Source organism: Lithobates pipiens, unplaced genomic scaffold (genome assembly GCF_037356315.1).
Source record: "Lithobates pipiens isolate NorthernLeopardFrog02 unplaced genomic scaffold, aLitPip1_a1.2 Scaffold_27, whole genome shotgun sequence".
NCBI classification, from domain to species: Eukaryota; Metazoa; Chordata; class Amphibia; order Anura; family Ranidae; genus Lithobates; species Lithobates pipiens.
This window is the reverse complement of record NW_027507788.1, coordinates 40,632,404-40,653,098: the sequence shown is the minus strand read 5'-3', so window position 1 is coordinate 40,653,098 and position 20,695 is coordinate 40,632,404. Positions and strand designations below refer to the sequence as shown.

Sequence of the window (20,695 nt, the reverse complement as noted above, 5' to 3'; positions counted from 1 at the left end):
CAGAAAACTTAATCAGGGACTCATCAACGCAGACAACTTTTTGGGGAGTAAACAAGTCTGCAAAACGTTGGTTGAAGTGGTTTATGAGGGGCCGAATTTTGTAGAGCCGATCGTATTCAGGGTCTCCACGAGGACGACAGAGTTCATTGTCGCTGAAGTGCATAAACCGCAAAATCATCTCGTATCGTGCCCTGGACATGGAAGCAGAGAACACGCGCATATGGTGAATTGGGTCAGTGGACCAATATGACCGCAACTCACTCTTTTTGGTTATGCCCATGTTGAGGGAGAGGCCCAGAAAGATTTTAAATTCGGAAACCGTAACTGTTTTCCATTGTTTGGCAAGGGCGGACTGGGGAATAGTAGCGATGTGTTGACCAGCATACAAATTGGTTTGGTCCACAATAGATCTAAAGAGATCTTCGGTGAAAAACAGTGAGTAAAAGTCAAGTGTCGTAAAATCAACTGTTTCCACGTTAATGCCAGGTTGGCCAGTAAATGGGGGAAGTACGGGTTCTGCAGAAGATGTGGGCACCCAAATAGGATTGGCTAATTCTGCAGGAAGGGCACTATGGGTACGACGAGCCTTTCTTTGTCTTCTTCTTGGTGGCAGCGGGACACTACTTGTGCTTGCCACCTCGCCAGCTTGAACTGCACTTATGGGACTCGCCACGTCACCACGTGTTACTGCAGTGCTGGATGTAGGTCCAGGGTGTACTAGGCCGCTGGTGCTTGCCAGTTCACCAGAAGGATGAGCGGCTCTAGTACGTCTCTGCTCCATACGAGTGACCTGCGGCTTCTGCACCTGAACAACAGAATACATTCGGGATTGGGCACACCTGTTCTTAACAGGGGCCTCATCTCCGTCGTCAGAGCTATCTGTCATGGAGCCGCTGTCCTCTACAGGATCGTATTCTGAGCCTGAATCTGACAGATGAGTGACGTCCTCTTCACTATCTGTCATGCTCAGAAACGTGTAGGCCTCTTTACTAGTGTACCTTCGCTTTGCCATTTTAGGCTCTAAATTTAGGGGTACACTAGTGAGACTCACAGGTAAAAAAGCACCTAGCCTGTCAGCGACTGTTTCAAAACGTTACAAAAAAAACTGTTAGCGATCGCAGGGATCAAGCCTGACTCTGCGAACGCTGCAGTTATGTGTGTTGTGTTTTGTAAGTGACAGTGATCGATCGATACTGCACTTGGGTGGGCTGGGCTGGGCTTGGCGGAGGGGCTAAACGCAGGTGCTAGCAGGTATCTGGGCTGATCCCACTAACAATGCGTTTTGGGAAACCTAAAATGCTGGCAACGCTAATATAGATCTGATCAGATACTATATTACTAAGGGAGGTGTATGCTTTGCGCGTGGGTGTTAGCGGTACTGGCACTAACCTGACGCTGGGGCGACGCAGACCTTATCTGACCCTCAAACTTATATCACCTGCCGGGTGATCAGGGGGTTAAACCTTTATTAGGTAATAAATGGCGGGTGCCCTGAAACAAAAAAAAAAAAAACTAACCAACCAGCGTCACCTGTAACAGTTATATGGTGATCACTGGTGAAAGGGTTAACTGGGGGGCAATCAGGGGGCTATGCGGTAGTATATGGGGGTCCCTGACGCTATAAAAAGCTGCGGCGAACCTAAATACTTACCTGCCTAACTAGCGTCACCTGTGACACTAATACAGCGATCAGAAAAACGATCGCTTATTAGTGACACTGGCGACGGGGGGTGATCACGGGGTTAAACCTTTATTGGGGGGTTAGGGGGGCACCCTAGAGCTAAAGGGGGCTAACCCTAACTGCCCTAACAGTTATTACAGTCACAAATGACACCAATGCAAAAAAAAAAAAATGCAATTGGTGTCACTGTGACTGGGGGGGGCAGGGGTGATTGGGGGGTGATTGGGGGGTGATCGGGGGGGGGGGTGAAAAGTGTGCCTGGCGTGTTCTACTGTAAGTGTAGTGTTGGTTGCAACTCACCGATCCTCTCTCCTCGGTGTCGGAACGAAAAAGACCGACACGAGGAGAGATTACATCACTTCCTCTCCTGTGTTTACATTACAGGAGAGGAAGTGATGTCACGCTGCCATTTCATTCGTCGGGAGCGATCGCGAGGGGGTGGCCATGAATTAATGGCCGCCCCCTCATCCCGGATCGCTCCCGAACGATTACCGACCGCCGCAGGCACCGGGGGGGGCCCGATCGGGCCCCCCACCCGCGGGAAGGCAGGGACGTACAGGTACGCCCATATGCCTGCCCGTGCCATTCTGTCGACGTACATCGTCGTGCGGCGGTCGGGAAGTGGTTAAAGTGTAAGTAAACCCCCCCCCATCGTTTTCAGCCAAGGAAGCTGCCATCTTTGCCCCTGTTTAATCTACAACTGCCATGAAGCTGCACATTTGATCAGTTATGACACCAGCCATTGGATGGTTTGATAATGGGGTTGAGAGTCCAACCAATGGGAGTGTTACATTTCCGGCATGTGTGGTCACGTGACTGCCCCCTGCTCTCCTCCCCTGATCTATGTACTACAGTGGGAGAGGCTGAGATTTCCCTCTGATGTCAGCTGGGCGGTCCCAGCTGACATCAGGGCACAAAGGCCGTGACAGCACACCGGCAATGGGAAAAGGGTATTTAGCTGCCGAATTTTCAAAAAACACAGGCAATGTGTAGTATATCTTATTACAGAGGGGCTGGCAGTAATTGAGATCACTAACTTTACTGGCGCACAGAATAGCCGCAGGAGGGGAGGGGTGGGTTTTTTTTTTGCCAGCTCACACACTAGGAAGTGACAGGGAGGGGGAGAGGGAAGAGGGAGAGCAGCAGGATGACAGTGGCACATAAACTGACCACGGTATCATGGATTAGTGGCCATGATTACTGTGGTCAGCACACTAAAGGCCCATACACACGATCAGACCTTTTGACAAAAAACATGCAAATTAGCTGTTTTGGAGCAACATCCGACTGTGTGTACGCTCCATCGGACAAACTTTTTTGGTTTTCATCTGACTTTTATTGGCTGTGCGAACGGACAAACTTTCTAGCAACAAAAGTCAGATGGAGCAAAGTCTGATCGTGTGTACAGAAAACCATAGGACTTTTGTACAAAGTACAAACAGGCATGCTCAGAACCAATGCAAAAGATCAGACAACAATAAAGAAGTTGACCATAGGTGGCAGTAAAGAGCAGAAAAACCACATGATTTGGTGAAAGTTGGCTGAAAAAGTCCTGCTGTGTGTATGCAATACAAGTTCAGGGCTGACGCCCTTTGTACAAAAATCCAAGGGAAAGTTTTTACAAAGTCCTATTGTGTGTATGAGGCTTTAGGGCAGGGATGGGGAACCTTGGCAGCCCAGATGTTTTGGAACTACATTTCCCATGATGCTCAACTACACTGCAGGGTGCATGAGCATCATGGGAAATGTAGTTCCAAAACATCTGGGGTGCCAAGGTTCGCCATCACTGCTTTAGGGGGACACAGGAACAGGCAGGATCAACCAGGGTTTTTACAGCATACAAAGGGACAATTGACACTGCACAAGCACTATGCGGTTTAACACGCTATAAAGAAAGAGTATCTTTTTTGTCTTGGGTTACAACCTATATAAATGAGAAATATAGAAAAGGGTAAAATACATAATGGGACACACTATTTTTATTTCAGTTATGGATATACAACTATGTAAAATTTGAGAAAATAATGACATTCATGGTATAAAAAGGACCGACAAAGAAAACAAAGTGGTAGCTTTCACCTCACTTACTATGTATATCTCAACCATTAAAGAAGTTGTAAACCCTCATGGTTTTTCACCTTAATGCATTCTAAGCATTAAGGTGATAAACCTTCTGTAGTGCTGCAGACCACCCGTTTTACTTACCTGAATGCTGACATCCTCCAGCCGGGAACTAGCACACCTGCTCTAGCTGGTGTCTCATGTCCTGATTGGATAGATTGATAGCATTGGCTTCCGCTGCTGTCAATCAAATCCAATGACACGGCACTGGGGGGTGGGGCCGAGTCCTGCATTCTGTGTAAATGGACACAGGTGTGGGACTCGGGAGCGCACCCGCTACTGGTGTCCACCTTAGGAGAGCCTTCTCCAACGTGTACACATGATACAGGGAGGAGCCACCAGCCCCGCTGAGGGACCCCAGGAGAAGAGGACTAGGGCCACTCTGTGCAAAACCAACTGCACAGTGGAGGTAAGTATGACATGTTTGTTATTAAAAAAATAATGAGGGTTTACAAACCCTTTAATTCCACTATCCAGTGTAAAAAAGGAGCAATTCAGTCAGATTTTTGGATTTTAAAGTTGACTTTTCTGAATCTGAAATGTGTGCCCTTAAAATAAAAAAGGAATTTACTAGCCCAAATTATGCTTTAAAGATTCAGCTCTAAACATATGAAGTGCTTAGGGCAGCCTTTCTAAACCTTTTTAACACAGAGAACCCTTGAAATAGTTCTCTGGTCTTGAGGAACCCCTGCTAAAAATTAGAAATCTACATTATACATTAGTGTGATGGTCAGTGAGAGGAATGGTCCTTATAATTGTGGTCATTGGGAAGAATTACCTCCTTACAGATAGCTAAAAAGATCAATGGTGTGAGTGGGAACTTATCTGAGAGCCAGAAATTGCCCAATGCTGAAGGAACCCCTAGCAACCTCTGGAGGAACCCTGGTTGAGAATCACTGACTTAGGGGCTAAAACTAAGAATATTATTGGTAATCTCTACATCTTACATTTGAAACAATTTGAAAACTGGAAAAAATATCCATCTTGGTCAGGCAGATTTTAATAAAAATGATATTCTTACCAAAATTTCTATGTTCACTAATGAATAATAAGAAAACGAATGCAGCTAATATGCATATATACAAACTGATGGTCAACAAGTACCCTATGCCCACACTTGCCCACCACTGCACCTGTACACAATAGAATATACCTATACAATGTAGCTGGCACTTTAAAAAATGTGATCATGTGAAAAATATTTAAACCTCTAGCGAAAAATGAGATAAAAATAGCGGCACTAGAATCCAATTATAAGTGAAACATACATATATATTAACAAATATGCATCATTAAATATTCAACACCCTTTGACAAGTGTAACAATAGAGAACAAATCATTTATAATAAAGAGTCCATAATTCGCTATGACGAAACATGTCAGTGCGTGGCTGCACAGCAATCATGTGTAATTTGTGGCACTGCACACTGAGCTAGGAGGTGGAGATCTGTTCTGAGCCCGAGGCGCGGGTGAGAGTGTGTCTTGTGTCTGCACACCTCGGGTCCACTGTGACCACTTTACACCGCTGCTATTACCTGTTTGAAGAGCTGCTGTGATTCCTCTTTTGAATATAATGAATTTATTTGATGTGAGTGCAATTTTTGAAGATTCTTGAGTGTTTTAATTAAACTGGTTTGACGTTATCACACTATTTGGAGCACTTTATTGTTTACATGTGATTGATGTTCACGGTTGGATACTGGAGTTCACTTAACCCCTTTATGTGTGGAGTGCAAGGCATTGGAAGCTGGTGAGTGCGTTTTTTTGAGGGGAGCGGATTCACTTTGACATACTGGTGTGGCGGAAGAAATAAGAAGACACTATACAAGTTTTAACATGGGGAGAATGAGTTTATGAACTCTTATAAATAATTTGTTCTCTATTGTCACACTTGTCACTGGGTGTTGAATATTTAATGATGCATATTTGTTATTATATATGTATGTTTCACTTATAATTGGATTCCACTATTTTTATCTCATTTTTCGCTAGAGGTTTAAATATTTTTCACACAATATACATACAGTATATAACCTGCCTGCAAGCTGAACAAAAGAAATATAAGCCTCCATCTGATTTACTGCAAATATCGTTTATCCGGATAATGACAACAGGGCCACACAGGGAGATAAATTTGGACAATTCAGCAGATGAGTGGCCAACTTTTGTGTTTCTTTTCCCAGTGACCATTGACTCCAGAACAGAAACTGTTGGGAAATCTAAAACTTTTAAGTGGTCACGTGGACAGGAAGTTAGGGGAAACCCAAATGGGGTCGCCAGTTCTGGTACAAACTACCTAATATAGAATATCCCATTGAATGGGATATTCATTAAAAAATCTCATACTACTTTACGCTGTTTCCTTGGACACAAAAACAAATAGATCTGACATTGGTCCAAACCATTCACTGCACTCCCAAAATAAAAAAAGGTTTTGCTTTACATACACTGTAACCTGCCATTATTAATAAAAATAGAAGTTGCCTGTTTGGCTTTATTCTTATAAAGTTATAGCAGAAAAAATATATTGAACTACAGAATGACTAGCCCTGGGCTCATGTGTATTGAATATACAGCATAAATATTTTGCTAAGATAACAATTATTATTATCAAAATGCGTTTACATATGACTAAGCAGGTAACGTTATTTTAAAATATTTTTGTATACGTTTGCATTGTTTTTATAATAGCATTTCTTACCTTATTTGTATGTAGTTTATACATCCTGCACCTTCTGTCTATATTTTAGCTACCATCCAGCCTATCTGTCTTCCAATGACTAATCAAAACTTTTACCCCAACACCAAATGCTGGATCACCGGATTTGGTAAAACCGTTGCTGCATCTGGTGAGTAGAGGACATTTTTTGACAGTTTTTCATGCTATAATAGCAATTGTTAGTGAAGACTGTACATGTGGTAGTAATAAGTTATGATGGGAAATACATGTCTCTTCCTGTAGAGGATACTTCCCAGCAACTGATGAAAGCAGAAGTGTCCATCATCTCTGAATCAACTTGCAACAATGTTAAAGTATATAATGGCCAAATCAGTGCACGAATGATGTGCGCTGGAGATCTGAAAGGAGGGACAGATTCTTGTCAAGTGAGTATTAGTGGATGAGTCTAAGCAGGGGTCGTATGGCTTACTTTTACAGCAATACAAATAATAGGGTGACTCCATGCAGATGTCGAACATTTGGAAAAGCGAAGGCTGGAGTAAAGAAATTTCAGCAGGAGCCAGCCTGCAGATAAGGAATCCCAAGTGTTTACCTTGGGAATGGTAAAGTTTTTGCAATCTTTACAACGGTAGTCTTCATTGAAAGTCAATGCCTCAGCTTTAAAGGCCCATTCTTACCATTGCTTTATAACTGTGCCAAAATACACACTCATAGTTAACAAAAACTGCATGGTTTCCATTCTAATCTATTAAGCTCTTCACATTAATTTGTTGCCTATAGTGTAGAGTATTTTTAAATACCCTGCTTGCTGCAACTTTTCTGTGTGCAATTCTTGGAAAACCTATATTATGCTAAAGCAATGCACTAAAAACACAATACACCTTTTAATCAGTGCACTTTTACTCATGCATCCACGTTATTCCATATTTGTGGGAAGGAAATTGAAAAAATGGAGCACAACTAAAGACATTCTCATGACAGCCCAATAAGTAGTCTTAAAGGGCTCTTTTTCTTTACTCAAAATGTGGATAAAGTCATTACTTGGAAAAGGAAGGGTTCCCCCTTACGGGACTTTTAAGGCCCTGGTGATTGTATGTACAGTCACCATAGATACTACATAATCATGCTCTTTACTATACAACCACCAGGGCCTTAAAAGTTCCGTAAGGGTGAACCCTTCCTTTTCCTACTACCATTTGGGATGTTGGCCCACCTATAGTTTGACCTATGTCAACTTTCTTGTCCAAAGTCATTACTTGGGCCCAATTCATCTGTATTCGACAGCTCTCCACAAAGACAGAAACTCCCCAGGAGAGGACATTTGCCCAAATTTGCCCAAATTCCTATTACATTTGCCCAAATACATTTGCCCAAATTTGCCCAAATCCTATTACCATTTGGGATGTTGGCCCACCTATAGTTTGACCTATCTCAACTTTCTTGTCCAAAGTCATTACTTGGGCCCAATTCATCTGCAGCTCACCACAAAGACAGAGATTCCCCAGGAGAGGACATTTGCCCAAATTTGCCAAAATCCTACTACATTTGCCCAAATACATTTGCCCAAATTTGCCCAAATCCTATTACCATTTGGGATGTTGTCCCACCTATAGTTTTACCTATCTCAACTTTCTTGTCCAAAGTCATTACTTGGGCCCTATTCATCTGTATTCGGGAGCTCGCCACAAAGACAGAGATTCCCCAGGAGAGTACATTTGCCCAAATTTGCCAAAATCCTATTACATTTGCCCAAATCCATTTGCCCAAATCCTATTACCATTTGGGATGTTGGCCCACCTATAATTCGACCTATCTCCATTTTGTTGTCCAAAGTCATTACTTGGGCCCAATTCATCTGTATTCGGCAGCTCACCACAAAGACAGTTTCCCCAGGAGAGGACATTTGCACAAATTGAACCAAAAAATAGTGTAATAGGACAAAAGGAGAGCAAAATTAAAAATCAGTAGAAGTCCAAAGGCTTTATTATTGAACTAGTTACAACAAGCAAGGCAAAAGAAAACCATTGTTTTCAGGGGCCACACAACCCCCCTTCCTCAAGGCTGAAGGAAACTTTTAAAATAACACACATAAAAAATGATGATAAAGCAGAATTGCTACTTGACCTATTAACCTCTAGTACACATGGTCAGAAAATATCCGATCGGACCGTGTTGTCGGATAATCTGACCATGTGTGGGCTCCATCGGACTTTTTCCGTCGGAATGTCCGACCAACAAAGTTTGAGAGCTGGATAAAAAAAAATTCCGACAACATGATCCGATCGGACTTTGTCCGATTGTTTGTAGAGAATTCCGATCTGACAAAATGCCACGCATGCTCAGATCAAATTAAGAGACCAAAGCTATTGGCTACTAGCCTGAACGTAGTTTTGTCGTAACGAACTAACTTCATCACGTTCTGAACGATCGGATTTTCTGACAACTTTGTCCAACCGTGTGTATGCAACACAAGTTCCAGACAAAATCCGTCGGAAAAAATCAGACGGATTTTGTTGTCGGAATGTCCGACCGTGTGTACAAGGGCTTAGACTTGGCCAAGTAGCAATGAGTGCATGCTCCCAACTAACATACCAATGTGTATTGGTTAGTCAAAAATCATTTAAGTAATGCTCAAGGCAAACTCTATATAGCTGTAGGCCCTTCTCAGTATTAACTTTATTATTAGTACTCTCACTTTTATAGCTTATCAGGTGTTCACCAGGTGATTACTTCTACCGTTCTATACTTCTATATTTATTTACTGTGTGTGTTCTTCAACCGCGTTGGAAATACCAGTTTTAGTTTTGCCAGATAGCACAGCTCCTTCTTTAATTTGGGGCTTCCGCTGACATCAGCAAGGCTGCTATGACAGAGACCAATGCAGGTGTTCTCTCTCTCCCTGCTGCATGCTTTGCCATTTACAAAAGAATGCAAAAATAAACACACTTAATATATATGAAAGCTATGAAAATGTGTGTTGGGCTTTAATACTAGATAATGTATAGCTAGTAATAGTTAGTCACCTTCACCTGGGCCTGTAATGTTGAAGGACTCATCACTAGTCAGCCAAGTGGCAAACACGTCCTTCAACATTCAAGAGCAAGTCCAGTTGAATGTGGCAGACTACTAATAACAGTTATACTAGGACTTATTTTTGCTATCAAAGTGTTCTTTATCATAGTCATAAAAAAGTTTTCTTTAATCACTGACTAAAACGGTGTATTAGTTTTGTTGAAATATTTTTTCTGATGTGTGCAAATCCTTTAATCCTTTTTACTATTTTTGTTTCTTTATAACAGCCAGTGGGGGGGGGGGGGGGGGGGGTGATACATGAACTTCCTGCAGACTGGACTTCCCTGGGCACATTTTAGGTGTGCATGTGACAGGCAAAGAGTAGATGTTAACGATGCAGTCTGTCCATCACAATCTTAGACCTTCTGGAACAGTAATCAAGCAACTGAACAGCATGGCACACAGGGGCGTTGCTAGGTGGCAAAAAGACCAGGGTCTTCAGCCCAAAGTCGAAGAAGCGCGCGCGGGGGGGGGGGGGGGGGGGGGTTGCGGCTTTGTTTTTTAGGCCTGGGTGGTGGGGATGTGTGACTTACTAAATAAACACACCTGCCTGACACTGACCTACATACACTGACCTGCCTTACCTACATACACTGACCTACATACACTGACCACAGACCTACATACACTGACCTGCCTGACCTACATACACTGACCTACATACACTGACCACAGACCTACATACACTGACCTGCCTGACCTACATACACTGACCTACATACACTGACCTGCCTGACCTACATACACTGATCACAGACCTACATACACTGACCTGCCTGATCTACATACACTGACCTGCCTGACCTACATACACTGACCACAGACCTACATACACTGACCTGCCTGACCTACATACACTGATCACAGACCTACATACACTGACCTGCCTGACCTACATACACTGACCTACATACACTGACCACAGACCTACATACACTGACCTGCCTGATCTACATACACTGACCTGCCTGACCTACATACACTGACCACAGACCTACATACACTGACCACTGACCTACATACACTGACCACAGACCTACATACACTGACCTGCCTGACCTACATACACTGATCTGCCTGACCTACATACACTGACCACTGACCTGCCTGACCTACATACACTGACCTGCCTGATCTACATACACTGGCCACTGACCTACATACACTGACCACTGACCTACATAAACTGACCACTGACCTACATACACTGACCTGCCTGACCTACATACACTGACCACTGACCTACATACACTGACCACAGACCTACATACACTGACCTGCCTGACCTACATACACTGACCACTGACCTACATACACTGACCACAGACCTACATACACTGACCACTGACCTACATACACTGACCTGCCTTACCTACATACACTGATCTGCCTGACCTACATACACTGACCATTGACCTGCCTGACCTACATACACTGACCTGCCTGATCTACATACAACTGGCCACTGACCTACATACACTGACCACTGACCTACATACACTGACCACTGACCTACATACACTGACCTGCCTGACCTACATACACTGACCACTGACCTACATACACTGACCACAGACCTACATACACTGACCTGCCTGACCAGGGCTGGACTGGGACAAAAATTTGGCCCTGGACTTCATCATGACCGGCCCACTTTAATTTTGAGTGTCTCCATCAGCACTTCCCCTTACATCAGAGTGTCCTCCCTCTCCTCCCCCTCCCACGTATACTCACAGTTTTGAAGGCAGCTTTTCGTTCCTTTCTCCAATCATTGATAAGTGACAAGTTATACGAGGAGAGAGGATGGAAAGTTTGCCAGCTGTCTATCTCCCTCTGCAGGCTGGAGGGAGCAGAAAGCCTAATGCCTAAGTGACGGCAGCTGTTCCTCCTAACAGGAGTAAAATCACGATCACACACTGTCAGAGAGGAGCGGCTCCAGGATTGCACCTGACCGGCCCACTGAGCCATCGGCCCACCGGGAAACTCCCTGTAGTCCTAATGGCCAGTACATGCCTGTGCCTGACCTACATACACTGACCTGCCTGACCTACATACACTGACCACTGACCTACATACACTGACCACAGACCTACATACACTGACCTGCCTGACCTACATACACTGACCACAGACCTACATACACTGACCTGCCTGACCTACATACACTGACCTACATACACTGACCACAGACCTACATACACTGACCTGCCTGATCTACATACACTGACCTGCCTGACCTACATACACTGACCACAGACCTACATACACTGACCACTGACCTACATACACTGACCACTGACCTACATACACTGACCTGCCTGACCTACATACACTGATCTGCCTGACCTACATACACTGACCACTGACCTGCCTGACCTACATACACTGACCACTGACCTGCCTGACCTACATACACTGACCTGCCTGATCTAAATACACTGGCCACTGACCTACATACACTGACCACTGACCTACATAAACTGACCACTGACCTACATACACTGACCTGCCTGACCTACATACACTGACCACTGACCTACATACACTGACCACAGACCTACATACACTGACCTGCCTGACCAGGGCTGGACTGGGACAAAAATTTGGCCCTGGACTTCATCATGACCGGCCCACTTTAATTTTGAGTGTCTCCATCAGCACTTCCCCTTACATCAGAGTGTCCTCCCTCTCCTCCCCCTCCCACGTATACTCACAGTTTTGAAGGCAGCTTTTCGTTCCTTTCTCCAATCATTGATAAGTGACAAGTTATACGAGGAGAGAGGATGGAAAGTTTGCCAGCTGTCTATCTCCCTCTGCAGGCTGGAGGGAGCAGAAAGCCTAATGCCTAAGTGACGGCAGCTGTTCCTCCTAACAGGAGTAAAATCACGATCACTCACTGTCAGAGAGGAGCGGCTCCAGGATTGCACCTGACCGGCCCACTGAGCCATCGGCCCACCGGGAAACTCCCTGTAGTCCTAATGGCCAGTACATGCCGGTGCCTGACCTACATACACTGACCTGCCTGACCTACATACACTGACCACTGACCTACATACACTGACCACAGACCTACATACACTGACCTGCCTGACCTACATACACTGACCACAGACCTACATACACTGACCTGCCTGACCTACATACACTGACCACAGACCTACATACACTGACCACTGACCTACATACACTGACCACAGACCTACATACACTGACCTGCCTGACCTACATACACTGACCACAGACCTACATACACTGACCTGCCTGACCTACATACACTGACCTACATACACTGACCTACATACACTGACCTACATACACTGACCTGCCTGACCTACATACACTGACCACAGACCTACATACACTGACCACAGACCTACATACACTGACCACTGACCTACATACACTGACCTGCCTGACCTACATACACTGACCACAGACCTACATACACTGACCTGCCTGACCTACATACACTGACCTGCCTGACCTACATACACTGACCTACATACACTGACCACAGACCTACATACACTGACCTACATACACTGACCTGCCTGACCTACATACACTGACCACTGACCTACATACACTGACCTGCCTGACCTACATACACTGACCACTGACCTACATACACTGATCTGCCTGACCTACATACACTGACCTGCCTGACCTACATACACTGACCACTGACCTACATACACTGACCACAGACCTACATACACTGACCACTGACCTACATACACTGACCTGCCTGACCTACATACACTGATCTGCCTGAACTACATACACTGACCACTGACCTGCCTGACCTACATACACTGACCTGCCTGATCTACATACACTGGCCACTGACCTACATACACTGACCACTGACCTACATACACTGACCACTGACCTACATACACTGACCTGCCTGACCTACATACACTGACCACTGACCTACATACACTGATCTGCCTGACCTACATACACTGACCACTGACCTGCCTGACCTACATACACTGATCACTGATCTGCCTGACCTACATACACTGACCACTGACCTACATACACACACTGACACTGACATACACTCTGTGTCAGACCTACCTCAGCTCAGTCGTGGTGTGTGGTCACAGCAGTCAGTCAATCACTGGTGAGAGGAGAGGAGAGCCAAGTCGAGCCACTCCCGCCTGAGTGGGGATGTAGCATTCCCACCTTCTGGAGCCTGCAGGCTAAGATGGACGTCACGTCACACGTCCTGCTTCAGAAGGTGGGACCAGAGGCATTTGGCCACTTTCGACCACTTTCGGTCGCTTTCGGGCGCTATGGCTAATTTTGGCCGCCGGGGACCAATCTGTTAGCGAGTGCGGCAGAAATTAGCCGACGGCACTCGGGGCTAACAATGGAATGCAGCATTCCATAGACTCTGGGCTTTTCAGGGTCATATTCGGGGCTTCAGCCACCCCTAGCCACCCCCTCCCGACGCCCCTGACGGCCCAGCTAAAGTCTGCACCATCAGTGGCCAGCAGGGCGACACAGGCCTAACTAAAGGGATGCCAAGGATTTGTTTTTCACTAAAGGCTCATAAATGCTCCTAACCTGTTATCACGTAACCACTCTGGACCGATGCACGTTGATATATGTCCTAGTGAGGGGAAGATGGCCCCCACCCGTCTCAATACCATTGCAGGGTGGAAGAGACGTCAAAACGTCACTTCCGCCCATAGCTCTTAAAGGGACATTTTTTTTTCAAATGAAAATTTTTTTATTTAGTTTTTTATTGCATTTTCGTGTAAATATGAGGTCTTTTTGACCCCAGATCACTTTTTTTCTTCTACAAGGGATGTTTACATTCCTTGTAATAGGAATAAAAGTGACACAATTTAAAAAAAAAATAGAACAGTGTAAAAAAATAAAATAAAAGGTAAAATAAATAAGAAATGTTTTTTTTTAAACGGTCCCCGCATACGTGAGTAGCGCCCGCATATGAAAACGGTGTTAAAACCACACATGTGAGGTATTGCCGCGATCGGTAGAGTGAGACCAATAATTCTAGCCATAGACCCCCTCTGTAACTCAAGACATGCAACCTGTAGAATTTTTTAAACGTCGCCTATGGAGATTTTTAAGGGTAAAAGTTTGTCACCATTCCAAGAGTGGGTACAATTTTGAAGCGTGACATGTTGGGTATCAATTTACTCGGCATATCATTATCTTTCACAATATTAAAAAAAATTGGGCTAACTTTACTGTTGTCTTATATTTTTAATTTAAAAAATGTACTTAACGTAACGTAAGACTGCTGGGCAAATACGGTGTGACAGAAAGTATGGCAACGACCGCCATTTTATTCTCTAGGGTGTTAGAAAAAGAATGTATAATTTTTGGGGGTTCTAAGTAATTTTCTAGAAAAAAAAACTGTTTTTAACTTGTAAACAAATCTCAGAAACAGGCTCGGTCCTTAAGTGGTTAAACTTCTGTCATTGCATCTGAATGGGTGGCTACAAAAGGGAGCTTTTGAGAGAGAAGAATAAATTGTAGAGGCAGGCATTAAATAAAATAATGCAGATGGGACGTATTTATGGGACTAAATGTACATATAACTTAAAAAAAAATTGGATGAAACAATTGAGAATTGAAATGTAAAGCATATATGTAATTTGTATTTTTGACTTGGGTTACACTTTAAGTGAACTTGTGCCCAGATCATGTACACTAAAGTATTCCCATATTGTGCACAAGCAATAAAAGCACCTCCAAGCCCTCATTCACCTCTGTATCCAATCTATACATTGTGGAAAAAAATTTTTTTCAAAGTTCACAACACATGCAGTTAAAGAGGAACTGCAGTCTGCGCACATCATTTGTAATAAAAACATCTTTGCCATTCTGAAGCTTCCCTCTAACCACTTTGCATATTATTTTATATATACTGTGATTCTGTACTTGCCAAATATGCCTCAGAAATATCCCTCCGCTAAGTCTGGCAGCATCCATTTTAACTGTGGGCAGCTGAAGGTGCTGCCTGTTCACTTCCTGGATTTACACAGACACACAGAGGCACACCTCCAGCTCTGCAAGCCTGCAGCTTTTTATTTGCCCTCTTATGACTCAACCCCCCCCTTCCTGGCAAACTCTCATAAGAGAGAGAGAGAGAGAGAGCTGTGAATGATGTCATAAGCCTAGGCTAATGACCAGACAAGAAACAGGAAGTGGGCCGTATAAGGTATTTACTGGCAGAAAAAAAATAATGTTTTACTATCCAAAGTTAAACAACAAGGGCAGAAGATTTAATAGAGGAAAAATGAAAAAATGACTGACGGTCCACTTTAAGTCTTAGCTTTTTTTTCTCTGAGAACAGAGCCTGGCAGGCTGCTAATCTTTTAATGCACACAACCAGCAGGTGTTCTTAATCTGTTAGAAACTGTCTGAAACCTGACTTTGGAGTTTTTGATGTAATCTTTGAGGATCTTTGACAAACAATATCATTAAAAATCAGAATTGACTTGTTTTGATGTGTACGTTCATCTTTTCAGGAATAATTAAAAGAGGAACTAGAACCCTACAACCCTCCCACCCCTCACCCAGGAGCACTCCACACACCCTGGTGAAGCAGTCCTGGACTTTGCCTTGTACTTCCTTTTCTTTTCCTAAGGATGTTAGGATGGATCAGAGTGTTTCTGATTGGTGACCACCAGCATGTGGCCACTCAATCAAAACTGCTGTTATCCGTCCCTAAATCCTTAGTAGGGTTGCTACCTCATCCTTTTGCAGCAGCCATAACCCGTTGTAGGACGGCCTTGACTGAATGGGCTTACCGGTTACCTTCTCCTGGCCTTCTCTTAAGTGTCTAGGGGTTCCCAGGGTTGATACCCAACGACTTGTACACTGACACAGATAAAGTCCTTTCAAAAGATTTTATTTTGCAGTAGAACTTTCAGAAAACACAGTCTCTTAGGGAACAGAGGGCACGGGTGAAGAACTCAGGTACCTTGAACTGCAGGTTTAACAAAGTCTCTACTTCCACCCAGAGAGTAGCCACTCGCAGCTGGGCACTTCAAGGCTGAACAGACCTCTAGCCAGAGATCATGGCAGTCAGCACGTTGACTCAAAACTTGAACAATCCACTAAAGATGAACAGGAACCTTTTTCCAACTGTACCTGGAACGTTTCCCGCTTCCTTTGAGGTACTGGAAAAGTGTGAACTCATCAATGTCCTTCCCAACTCAGTAACCAGGCACTTCTCAGGATGCCACCCCCAGTCGCTTCCACAAGCTGCGGTTTCCCTCCAAGCCGAGAGCACACCCGGACACTTTGAATCCTCCCTCAGTTACAGCTCCTCAGACCAGCAGGTTCCGAGACTCGGGAACAGACGGATCCCTACCCCAGACCAGACGGGTCTATCAGGGGCCACTGACAGGAACATGCTGCGGGATGTCGAACACCCCGTGACTGGGACCTCTCACGGGCTACCCCGGTCCTGGAACCAGAACAGACCACACAGGTCTCACGAACCACTCCGGAACCCCGAACACGTGACCCACACCTGTTTAAGTACCCCCTCCCAGACTCCTCAGAGGGCCGGCACTCCTGCTGATTGGCTCCGAGAGGGCCATACCCAAACATCCAACCAGGCCTGGTTCTGGTCTGTTATGTGCACCTCACCGCTCACATGACCAGGCAGAACTTCAAACATGGCCTGGCCAGACTGGTGTTAAGGCCTACCTACACAATTACCCCTCAGAACTGTAGGGTCCTAAGGCAAAAACTTAATTTACAATGCGTGTGACATTTGGTCACAAATGTCATCCGCTACACTTTTAAACCTGAACACATATGAATTACACAGGTTTTGAGGCTAATTTAAGTCAGATAAGGTCTCCAGGTGAGTTTATTACCATCTTAATCGGCCACAGAACCTGTGTAATTAATATGTGTTTGGTTTTAAGGGGATGTGGTGGCAACCCTAGTCCTTTGGGAACAAGGAGGAAAAACAGCTTGGTTTTCAAACCCCAGGTCTGTTGTACCGGGCTACATGGGAGGTGAAACTGTATCACCCACAGAGGTTCAGTGCCTTGAAAAAGTATTCATATCCCTTGAAATGTTCCACATTTTGTCATGTTACAACCAAAAACATAAATGTATTTTATTGGGATTTTATGTGATAGACCAACACACGGTGGCACATAATTGTTAAGTGGAAGGAAAATGATAAATGATTTTCTAAATATTTTACAAATACATATCGGAAAAGTGTGGTGTGCATTTGTATTCAGCCCCCCTTTATTCTGATACCAGTAACTAAAATCTAGTGGAACCAATTGCCTTCAGAAGTCACCTATTTAGTAAATAGAGTCCACCTGTGTGTAATTTAATCTCCTTATAAATACAGCTGCTCTGTTAAGCCCTCAGAAGTTTGTTAGAGGACCTAAAGCAGGGTTAGGTTATAAAAAAAATATCCCAAGCTTTGAACATCTCATGGAGCTCTGTTCAATCCATCATCACTTTTCCTCCAACTGAGGCCCATGGTAACTCTGGAGGAGCTGCAGAGATCCACAGCTCAGGTGGGAGAAGCTGTCCACAGGACAACTATTAGTCGTGCTCTCCACAAATCTGCCCTTTTATGGAAGAGTGGCAAGAAGAAAGACATTGTTGAAAGAGCCATAAGAAGTCCCATTTGCAGTTTGCGAGAAGCCCTGTAGCAAACATGTGGAAGAAGGTGCTCTGGTCAGATGAGACTAAAATGTAACTTTTTGGCCTAAAAGCAAACCGTTATGTGTGGCGGAAAACTAACACTACACATCACCCTGAACACACCATCCCCACCGTGAAACATGGTGATGGCAGCATCATGTTGTGGGGATGATTTTCTTTAGTAGGGACGGGAAGCTGTACAGTGTTGATAGGAAGGTGGATGGAGTTAAATACAGGGCAATCTTAGAAGAAAACCTGTTAAGCCCTGTACACACGAGCGGACTTTTCAACATCCAAAGTCCGACGGACTGAGTCCGTCAGACTATTCGATCGTGTGTGGGCTGCAACGGACTTTTGACTCGGCAAAGTCCGAAGGACTTTAGAATATGGAACATGCTTCAAATTTTTCCGAAGGAACTCCGCCGGACCCGGTCCCTTCGAAAAATTTGCTCGTGTGTATGCTATTCCGACGGACTAAAACCGACGCTAGGGCAGCTATTGGCTACTGGCTATGAACTTCCTTATTCGAATCCAGTCGTACGTCATCACGTTCGAATCCGTCGGAGTTTAGTGTGATTGTGTGTGGCCAAGTCCGCTCCGCCGAAAAGTCCGTCAGAACTCCGTCGGAACTCCAGCAGAACTCCGACGGAACTCCTTCGGAAGTCTGTCGGACATAAGTCCTCTCGTGTGTACGGGGCTTTAGAGTCTGCAAACGACTTGAGACTGGGGCGGATGTTCACCTTCCAGCAGGACAATGACCCTAAACTAACAACCAGAGATACAATGGAATGGTTTAGATCAAAGCATATTCATGTGTTAGAATGGCCCAGTCAAAGTCCAGACCTAAATCCAATTGAGAATATGTGGCAAGACTTGAAAATTGCTGTTCACAGACGCTCTCTATCCAATCTGACAGAGCTAAAGCTATTTTGCAAAGAAGAATGGGCAAAATCTTTACTCTCTAGATGTGCAAATAGAGACATACTCAAAGACTTGCAACTGTAATTGCAGCCAAAGGTGGTTCTACAAAGTATTGACTCAGGGGGGCTGAATACAAATGCACGCCACACTTTTCACAAATTTACTTGTAAAGAATTTTTAAAACCATTTATCATTTTCCTTCCATTTTACATTTATGTGCCACTTTGTGTTGGTCTATCACATAAAATACATCTAGATCGGTACTCGGGTGCTGCCGCCGCCATCTTGGGTATGGGAATCAGGAAATGGAGCCTTTCGGCATCATTTCCCGGTTCCCTACTGCGCATGCGCGAGTAGCGCTGCGCAATAAGGACGGTCCCCGCTGCCTCTGGGATCTGTGTGTTTCCCAGCAGGCAGCGGGGCACTTGCGGAAGGGGGCGGGCACTTGCGGAAAGGGGCGTAATCTACGCCCCTTTCCGCAGAGAGCTATCCCGGAAGTGGGTGCAGTTACCTGGATTATCCAGGTAACTGCACCCCCCTCCCCCCTGAAAGGTGCCAATTGTGGCGCCGGAGGGGGGGAGGATTCCGATGAACGGAAGGTCCATTTTAGGGTGGACTTCCGCTTTAACTCTCTTTTTGTTTGTTAATAATTTGTAAATAGTTTCAAGCTGTAATAAACCTGAAAGCAAATGTATTTTATTGCAGTTTACTAATTCTTAGATGTGATGGCAGAATTTGTTTTCTTTTTTAATCTTTCTTTCCTTTATTTTCATCTTGTGATCCAAACAGGAAGTCTGTAGTTTTTCAACAGAGAAAGCTACTGTCCTGCAAATATAGGAGTTGGCCCTTTGCTTGCTTTTATCCGATCCTGGGGGCACTATTTCTCCCACTGATACAATGATACAAGGCGCTATTCCTCCCATTGACACCAATAATGGGGCACTATTTCTTTCACTTGTACCAACGGGCATTATTTCTCCCACTGACACCAAAAATAGGACACTATTCCTCCCAATTACACAAATAATGGGGCACTATTCCTTCAATGGTACCAACTATGGGGCATTATTCCTTCCACTGACACCAATGAAGGGGCACTATTCCTTCCATTGGTACCAACGATGGGGTACTATTCTTTTCATTGACGCCAATGACGGGGCACTCTTCTTTCCACTGACACCAATGATGGGGCACTATTCCTTCCACTGACACCAATGAAAGGCACCATTCTTCCCACCAACATCAATGATAGGACATTATTTCTCCCACTGACTAGGGATGAGCTTCGTGTTCGAGTCGAACACATGTTCGACTCGAACATCGGTCGTTCGTGCGTTCGCCGAATTCCGAACGTTTGGGCCGTTCGCGGCAAAATTCGTGTGGCCCACAATGCATTGCGATGGCGCAATGCATTGCTGTCTCACGATTGGCCAAGCATGCACTGTGACCCCGCATGCTTGGCCAATCGCAGCGCCAGTAGCGGGAAGAGCAATGGTTGGCCACAGGCATCCTGCCTGTGGCCAATCATAGCTCAGACAGTGTAGTG

At 44.8% G+C, this 20,695-nt stretch overlaps 1 protein-coding gene across 1 annotated transcript in view; it reads left to right on the top strand.

Moving 5' to 3' along the window:
• TMPRSS13 (transmembrane serine protease 13) overlaps nucleotides 1–20,695 on the top strand; it is a 164,496-nt gene that overhangs the window by 123,549 nt on the left and 20,252 nt on the right. Inside the window, exons 10-11 of the mRNA XM_077456863.1 lie at nucleotides 6,554–6,652; nucleotides 6,766–6,908. Coding sequence (XP_077312989.1) covers nucleotides 6,554–6,652; nucleotides 6,766–6,908 — 242 coding nt within the window. The remainder of the gene's footprint in view (nucleotides 1–6,553; nucleotides 6,653–6,765; nucleotides 6,909–20,695) is intronic.